General features: G+C 36.7%; 1 protein-coding gene across 1 annotated transcript in view; it reads left to right on the plus strand.

Moving 5' to 3' along the window:
* syne2b (spectrin repeat containing, nuclear envelope 2b) overlaps nt 1-3,204 on the plus strand; it is a 186,481-nt gene extending 183,277 nt beyond the window's left edge. Inside the window, exon 137 of the mRNA XM_083791824.1 lies at nt 459-3,204. Coding sequence (XP_083647950.1) covers nt 459-669 — 211 coding nt within the window. The 3' untranslated portion in view covers nt 670-3,204. The remainder of the gene's footprint in view (nt 1-458) is intronic.
* Nucleotides 3,205-9,637: the final 6,433 nt, after the last annotated feature.

Raw genomic sequence — 9,637 nt, forward strand, 5'->3', positions numbered from 1 at the left:
ATAAATCTATGTAAAAAAAATATTTATTGAGGGCTGGCTGTTTACTTGTTCTCATTATACTGTTCTCATTATACTAATCGCCCTGTATAGGCCCAAAAGATGAAATATTTGTATCTTTTCGACTATTGGCCGTTCGCCTGCCATCGGCGGTAGTCGCCGGGTCCCATAGACAAACAATGCTCTTCCGGACAATTCGTCTGGCTGTCGTTCGGTGTTAAAACATACTGAGAGTGTTGTGGGCATTGTGTTTCAGTCAGTTCTCTCTCTTTTTTGCCTCTGTGTCATTGTATTTCAGTAAACTAAAATGTTATTTTGTTCATTTTAGTATTAACTAAAATGAACAAAATAATTTATACTAACCTTTCTCAAATCAGTTCATTTAGTTATGGCCCAGTCAGATGATAACGATATGATTTGTGTGATCCCCTAACCCACTGCCTTATCTACCCACCCTCCAGAGAGAAGAAGAGGGATTCCTCCCCACCTCGCTCTTTCTTCCAGCGGGTTTTGCGCGCTGCCTTCCCCCTCCACATCCTCTTCCTCCTCCTGCTGGTTCTAGCCTGCCTGGTGCCCATGTCCGAGGAGGACTTCAGCTGTACACTGACCAACAACTTTGCCCGCTCTTTCTACCCAATGCTGCGCTACACCAACGGCCCTCCACCCACGTGAGATTTGTTGTACACCGAATAGTGAAGATTGCTTCCTGTGTGAACAAGCATCAACCTTGGAAGATGAAACTTCCAAATGGACTCCTGTGGTGTGTAAGTGTGAGCTCTCCAATGTGCCACTCTTTGTCGCTAAAGACACTCTGAATGAGAGACAAGAGACTGTGAGTGCACCGACTTCTGTGTCCCTATTATTTTTTTCTTCAATTTCTTTAAAGTCAAGTCTAAATTCGTATTCTTCTTATTTAAAGACCTATTTATTGTTTTGTAGAGCGTCAACCTCTTCATCAAAGCCATATCAATGGTTAATTTTAAAGTAACATGGTTTTTATGTAGATAACATTTGTGAGTAAATGTCCCCAACAAACGTTTTCATCAGCGATTGCGCAGTTTAAATTATCTTTTTGTATCATCACTAAAAGCTGAAGAACATCATTAAAGGACAATTCTGGGCCAAGGCTTTTCTTACCTTATTCTGATATTATATCCAAGAACAAGTGTTTTTGTAGACATCTGTCTTTCATAAAGACTATACGCTCCACAGTATTTTGTTCCGAATGGGCTACCGTAAAATAAAGCAATAAGCCACGAGAGGTCTCAGGTTACCGGGTATTTTACTAGGACAAATAAAGAGGATAGGTTCAGCTCAGGTTCAGCTTCCTTAATGGTCTCAACTGCGTATGTTTCTTTCCTTCCATGGAGCAACATGGCGTCGCCAGTACAGTGTTCACTGTTCGCGTTTTGTCCTCTTTAGTCTTTAGACAGTCCTTGACAGAGATGCGGAATCAGCTGCGAATGATATAAAGTGATTGAAGGTGTGGGTTATCGATGAAATTTACACCGGTCACGTGAAGGTAAACAGCCAATCAGAATCAAGTATTGGGACTACCCGTTTTAGAAAGGCATTTTACCGTCAAACCCACTGCACATGCTCAGAGCTGAGGTGCACTCGAGATGGAGTTATGTACCACTCGTTCTTGGATATAATAACAGATTAAGCATGAAAGGACTTTAAGTACACTGGCCATTTTCTATGGTAACTGTTTTATTGTTTTATTTTGGACAACCACTACTGGAGAGCAATTTTGTACATAATGACTGAAAAAGTGTTGTTTTCTTTGTTCTAGCAAACTGTTCGCCGTACCGAATTTGTTTATAGCTGATAAGTGATTCTGCAGACAAGGCTTTGCTTTGTGTAGCCGGCGAGGTTTCAAAAAAGAGATATTTTGTTTGCAATCTAATGTTATTCAGACAATGATGTACTTTTGGGTTTGTTTGTATCAAATTGTTTTGTATATAATGGCAAACTACTGAAAAGACATAGTTAAATTATTATTATGTATAATGTGTGAGAGTGTTCACTTTAAAACTTGAGTCATTTCACAGGTGTTTGTGTGTAAAAGAAAGGTCTGTTTTATCAGACTCAGTTACTATAGAGAGAGCTAACTTGTTTGCGGTATATAAAGATGAAAAAACAACAACCTTTATTACATTTATTTATCGTTATATTTTGCCCTAACCAGTTTCTATTCAGAATGGAACGATTAAAAAATCATTACATTTTCAAGCTACTCTTAATGTGGTAAACTCCACCCCCATCTACCCCCATCTGGTGCTTTACCACTGCGATTTGATCCATTTAAACTCTATACTTTAAAGTATAGAGCAGGGGTACTCAACTGGCGGACCGCGGTCCGCGACCGGACCGCGGACCACCTCTTTGCGGACCACCCAAAAAAGTTAATAATATAAATAACATCAGATGGTACATTTCTCATGTGAAATTGCTGCAAAGGCCCCCAAAATGTCCCCCAAGGGCCCCCAAAATTCTGGCGCGCGCTATGCGCGTGCACAGTGTGGCCTGCCAGGGCGTATAACTCCCGGCCTGATTTGGAGTTCCACTCCGGGCCTGCACTCTGCACCCCATTATTGGTTGGGTGGAAGGCGATCTGATTTGTATAAGCTTGGCTTGACCATACTAAACGGGCATAGAGCCCCGCTCTCCGATGGACGCCGCGCATGGGACCGGACCTCGGTCTTATTCAAAAAAATATTTGTGGACCTTCATCATTTCTAGTTGAGGACCCCTGGTATAGAGTGTAGAGTTTTAAGTTAAGTTGATCGGATTCCCATCGGCTACTTAAGCTATTTTTACAGAATATGTACCCCAGAAGAGGGATGCTAGGATTCAAGTGGTTAACAGCTATATCTACAAAGACAGACCTCTGTGTGTGTGTGTGTGTGTGTGTGTGTGTGTGTGTGTGTGTGTGTGTGTGTGTGTGTGTGTGTGTGTGTGTGTGTGTGTGTGTGTGTGTGTGTGTGTGTGTGCGCTACCTGAAAGCTGCTCTGAAACATGTTTCTACCATGCAGTTAAATATACCTAAGTCAATGTACAGTAATGCCACTACAGTGTATGTCAGACTTGGGTACAGAAACTGAATGTAAGCGATCTTTTGAATGAGCATTGAATGTAGTTAACTTACATGTCAGTGAGGAAATACAACAGAGCTACAGTATATTGTGGTATAAACAAATCCCCCCCCCCCCCCCCAATGCTGTTTGTGTACAACATAAGGCGCTGAATAATTACCGGTATGTATGCTATGAAATGGGTAACACAGGTTCTACTGAAGTGGTGAAGTCATAAATGTCCCCAAAATTTTGTACAATAGCCTATTTGGGTTTACAGAATTATTTCGAGTTGTACTTGGTTGCGCGCAATCGTATATCGAGTTAAAAACGGCAATCCTCTACAGCATGACAAGTTGTGAGCTTATAGATCTGCTGTTTTTGGTGTGAGACACTGTCACGCAACTACTTCAACCAATCCATATTCGGGAAAATAGCAGATTTACAAGCCATAACGCTAATGGTGTTGTAAATCTGCTATTTTTGAGCAAAGATATAATGTAGACTGAAAACATTATTTTCTGAATGCCTATAGGATGTATAGCTTGAAATATGTGACTGACAATAAACATTGTTTGCCATTTTGTCTTTTGTGTGTTGCATGGAAGGATACCTTGAAGCATAGTTTGTAGATAGATTGAAAGTGGGGGTTTTTTACGTGCCAAAATCTGCCATTGACCCCATTATAAATTTCTCAAATTTGAAAGCACTACTGTAAATTTTAAAACTATGAAAAAACCATAGTTTTAGACTATATGTCGTTTTTTCATGTTTTTGACCATGGGCTATAGCCCATATCGTACGCCATAGAGAATGCATTGGGCGTTTAAGTTAAATAACTCATAAACTGCAAAACATTTCAAAATAAAAAAGTTACAGCATGTGTCTCCACAGTAAGCTGAATAATAAAAAGTGTGAATGGAGTTTCTAGGTGAAAGTGACTTTTGATGTGCCTATAGAGCTGCCATTGAGCCCCATGTTAAATGTCTCAAATTTGAAAGCATATATTTCTAAAACTATGAAACATTAAAAGATTCCTTTTCAGGCAAACATGTCCACCGTAAGATGAACCTAAGTAGGCTAGAATGGGGTTGCTAGGTGTAAGTATGTAGGACTAGTAGCATGCCAAAGTTTGTGCTATTGCCATAGAGAATGCATTGGGGATTGGTGTATGAGAATGGGTGTTGCGGAGGATGAGAAATGCCTCTCATCCTCCGCAACACCCATTCTCATACACCGCTATACACCGCGAGGATATGGGCTATAGCCCATATCGTACGGCATACTATAGCACGCCGTTTTTCATCATTTTTGAGGATTTGAAAAAAATGAAAGAGAAAAAAAAACATGGGTTATAGCCCATCGTTTTTTGAATTTTTGAAAAAAAAATTAACCTCGTTTTTCATCATTTTTGAACATGGGCTATAGCCCCTACCGTACGGCATACTATAGCACGCCGTTTTTCATCATTTTTGAGGATTTGAAAAAAAATAAAAAAACATGGGTTATAGCCCATGGTTTTTTGAATTTTTGAATTTTTTTTTAATCCTCGTTTTTCATCATATTTGACCATCCCACTGAGCAATAGCCGGCTATTAGACGTGCGTCTAAAAATGGGATAAAAAACGTCTAAAAATAGATGTCTAAAAAACCCATTTTTTGACGCTCGTCTAATAGCCCATATCGTACGGCATACTGTAGCACGCCGTTTTTCTAAATTTTTGAGGATTTGAAAAAAATATGAGAAAAAAAACATGGGTTATAGCCCATCGTTTTTTGAATTTTTGAAAAATATTTAAACCTCGTTTTTCATCATTTTTGAACATGGGCTATAGCCCCTCACGTACGGCATACTATAGCACGCCGTTTTTCAAAATCTTTGAGGATTTAAAAAAAACAAAACAAAAAAAACATGGGTTATAGCCCATCGTTTTTTGAATTTTTGAAAAAAAAATTAATCTCGTTTTTCATCATTTTTGAACATGGGCTATAGCCCCTACCGTACGGCATACTATAGCACGCCGTTTTTCATCATTTTTGAGGATTTAAAAAATATTCAAATATTAAAAAAACATGGGTTATAGCCCATCATTTTTAGAATTTTTGATTATTTTTTTTAACCTCGTTTTTCATCATTTTTTAACATGGGCTATAGCCCCTCACGTACGGCATACTATAGCACGCCGTTTTTCATCATTTTTGAGGATTTGAAAAAAATATATATATTCAAAAAACATGGGTTATAGCCCATCGTTTTTTGAATTTTTGAAAAAAGATTTATCCTCGTTTTTCATCATTTTTGACCATAGGCTATAGCCCATACTGTACGGCATACTATAGCACGACGTTTTTCATCATTTTTGAGGATTTGAAAAAAAAATCAAAAATTCAAAAAACATGGGTTATAGCCCATCGTTTTTTGAATTTTTGAAAAAAACATTAACCTCGTTTTTCATCATTTTTGAACATGGGCTATAGCCCATACCGTACGGCATACTATAGCACGCAGTTTTTCATCATTTTTGAGGATTTGAAAAAAAAACCCCAAAAAAACATGGGTTATAGCCTATCGTTTTTTGAATTTCTGAAAAATAAATAAACCTCAAAGTCTTTGGCTTAGTGGTTAAGATGTTGGCCTTCAGTGCGGGTGACCTGTGTTCGATTCCTGGGTGTTACACTCTGATGAACGTGATTCTATGTTCAACTCTTGATTCTTTCAACTTTACTATCTGAAGGCTAACATACAAAAGATCGCTTCAACAGTACAAAGAGGCAGATGTTACTGAGTGATGGTGTAGTAGGGGTTATTCCGCACAGAGAGTTCATTTTCAAATCCCACTCTTCCTAAAGTTTAATGTTAACATACTCTTACCACCTCTCAGTGTGCCCTTTTCCAACTGGCCTGGAAGCCAGACATAAAAGAGGGACTTTCCAACCAAGTTTTGGGCCACCAATCAGGGCCCAGTATGCAAATACACAGACTATTCTGTCTCTCAGATGATGGGCCAAATTGCTATTTTATTTTTAAACGTTTGACCTAATTCTTATCTGTAAAATTTTAGGTGGACAGGGTTCTTTCAAACATAACCCCCAACTGCTACTTTTCAGGAAACAGGGGGAGAGAGCACCGTCTCCCGATGGTCCTCACTAGTACCTTGCATGGGACTTGAACCTGCAGGCAGGTGGTAGCAGAGGCTACCGATCAAGCACACCACACCATTGAGCTAAGGCACCTTGGGGCAATCAGCAGATGTCTCCTGGTGCTTATGAGTTTTTATTTTTTATTCTAGCCTTGAAAAGTTCAAATTACTGCAGCATTGGTTGAGTATTAGTTTTGAACCAGTAACCTTTGGATTATGAACCTCAGATTTATCTTTTGAGCCACATCGGCATGTAAGGTACAATCGGGAACTTATATTTAACCAGCCGTTTAGAATTTAGATGGACAGTGAAAATGTTCTTCAGCAGAATTGAACCCGGAATGTTCTGCTTATAAACCCCAGGTTTATCTACGGTGCTACACTGGCATGTGAGGTACAATCGGGAACTTATATTTAACCATCCGTTTAGAATTTAGATGGACAGTTCTGTTTATAAACGTCTAAAACAAGTCTAAAAATAGACGTGTTTTAGACGTCTGTTTTGAGGATATGAAAAAAAAAAAAAAAAAAATTGTTTTTCATCATTTTTGAACATGGGCTATAGCCCATACCGTACGGCATACTATAGCACGCTGTTTTTCATCATTTTTGAGGATTAAAAAAAAAAAAAAAAAAAAAAAAACATGGGTTATAGCCCATCGTTTTTTTTAATTTTGAAAAAAATAAATGACCTCGTTTTTCATAATTTTTGAACATGGGCTATAGCCCATACCGTACGGCATACTATAGCACGCTGTTTTTCATAATTTTTGAGGATAAAAAAAAAAAAAAAAAAAACATGGGTTATAGCCCATCGTTTTTTTAAATTTTGAAAAAAAAAAAAAAAACTTGTTTTTCATCATTTTTGAACATGGGCTATAGCCCATATAGTACGGCATACTATAGCACGCAGTTTTTCATCATTTTTGAGGATTTGAAAAAAAAAAAAAAAAAAAAAAACATGGGTTATAGCCCATCGTTTTTTTTAATTTTGAAAAAAATAAATGACCTCGTTTTTCATCATTTTTGAACATGGGCTATAGCCCATACCGTACGGCATACTATAGCACGCCGTTTTTCATAATTTTTGAGGATTAAAAAAAAAAAAAAAAACATGGGTTATAGCCCATCGTTTTTTTAAATTTTGAAAAAAAAAACAACAACTTGTTTTTCATCATTTTTGAACATGGGCTATAGCCCATATAGTACGGCATACTATAGCACGCAGTTTTTCATCATTTTTGAGGATTTGAAAAAAGAAAAAAAAAAGAAAAAACATGGGTTATAGCCCATCGTTTTTTTAAATTTTGAAAAAAATAAATGACCTCGTTTTTCATCATTTTTGAACATGGGCTATAGCCCATACCGTACGGCATACTATAGCACGCCGTTTTTCATCATTTTTGAGGATTTGAAAAAAATGAAAAAAAAAAAAAAACATGGGTTATAGCCCATCGTTTTTTTTAATTTTGAAAAAAATAAATGACCTCGTTTTTCATCATTTTTGAACATGGGCTATAGCCCATACCGTACGGCATACTATAGCACGCCGTTTTTCATAATTTTTGAGGATAAAAAAAAAAAAAAACAAAAACAAAAACATGGGTTATAGCCCATCGTTTTTTTAAATTAAAAAAAAAAAAAGAAAAACTTGTTTTTCATCATTTTTGAACATGGGCTATAGCCCATATAGTACGGCATACTATAGCACGCAGTTTTTCATCATTTTTGAGGATTAAAAAAAAAAAGAAACATGGGTTATAGCCCATCGTTTTTTGAAATTTTGAAAAATAAAAATGACCTCGTTTTTCATCATTTTTGAACATGGGCTATAGCCCATACCGTACGGCATACTATAGCACGCCGTTTTTCATCATTTTTGAGGATTTGAAAAAAAAAAAAAAAAAAAAAAACATGGGTTATAGCCCATCGTTTTTTCTAATTTTGAAAAAAATAAATGACCTCGTTTTTCATCATTTTTGAACATGGGCTATAGCCCATACCGTACGGCATACTATAGCACGCCGTTTTTCATCATTTTTGAGGATTTGAAAAAAATGAAAAAAAAAAAAAAACATGGGTTATAGCCCATCGTTTTTTTAAATTTTGAAAAAAATAAATGACCTCGTTTTTCATCATTTTTGAACATGGGCTATAGCCCATACCGTACGGCATACTATAGCACGCCGTTTTTCATAATTTTTGAGGATAAAAAAAAAAAAAAAAAAAAAACATGGGTTATAGCCCATCGTTTTTTTACATTTTGAAAAAAAAAGACAACAACTTGTTTTTCATCATTTTTGAACATGGGCTATAGCCCATATAGTACGGCATACTATAGCACGCAGTTTTTCCTCATTTTTGAGGATTTGAAAAAAAAACAAAAAAAAAAACATGGGTTATAGCCCATCGTTTTTTAAAATTTTGAAAAAAATAAATGACCTCGTTTTTCATCATTTTTGAACATGGGCTATAGCCCATACCGTACGGCATACTATAGCACGCCGTTTTTCATCATTTTTGAGGATTTGAAAAAAATGAAAAAAAAAAAAAAACATGGGTTATAGCCCATCGTTTTTTTAAATTTTGAAAAAAATAAATGACCTCGTTTTTCATCATTTTTGAACATGGGCTATAGCCCATACCGTACGGCATACTATAGCACGCCGTTTTTCATAATTTTTGAGGATTAAAAAAAAAAAAAAAAAAAAAAAAAACATGGGTTATAGCCCATCGTTTTTTTTAATTTTGAAAAAAAAAACAACAACTTGTTTTTCATCATTTTTGAACATGGGCTATAGCCCATATAGTACGGCATACTATAGCACGCAGTTTTTCATCATTTTTGAGGATTTGAAAAAAAAAAAAAAAAAAAAAACATCGTTTTTTGAAATTTTGAAAAATAAAAATGACCTCGTTTTTCATCATTTTTGAACATGGGCTATAGCCCATACCGTACGGCATACTATAGCACGCCGTTTTTCATCATTTTTGAGGATTTAAAAAAAATGAAAAAATTAAAAAAGATGGGTTATAGCCCATCGTTTTTTGAATTTTTTTATTGTATAGCAGTGGCTCACAGCCTCAGCCTGATGACCTCAAAAGTCTCATATCTCCCCTGAGCCATAGGCAGTTGCTTTGGCTTAGTGGTTAAGATGTTGGCCTTCAGTGCAGGTGACCTGTGTTCGATTCCTGGGTGTTACACTCTGATGAACGTGATTCTATGTTCAACTCTTGATTCTTTCAACATGTTACTGATGTTACTGAGTGATGGTGTAGTAGGGGTTATTCCGCACAGAGAGTTCATTTTCAAATCCCACTCTTCCTAAAGTTTAATGCTAGTTATTGAGCTTAATTTACTGCTATTCTAGCAGTGGCTCACAGCCTCAGCCTCAGCCTCAGCCTCAGCCTGATTACCTCAAA

The sequence above is a fragment of the Protomyctophum parallelum genome, assembly GCF_964188405.1.
Source record: "Protomyctophum parallelum genome assembly, chromosome: 20".
NCBI lineage: Eukaryota > Metazoa > Chordata > Actinopteri > Myctophiformes > Myctophidae > Protomyctophum > Protomyctophum parallelum.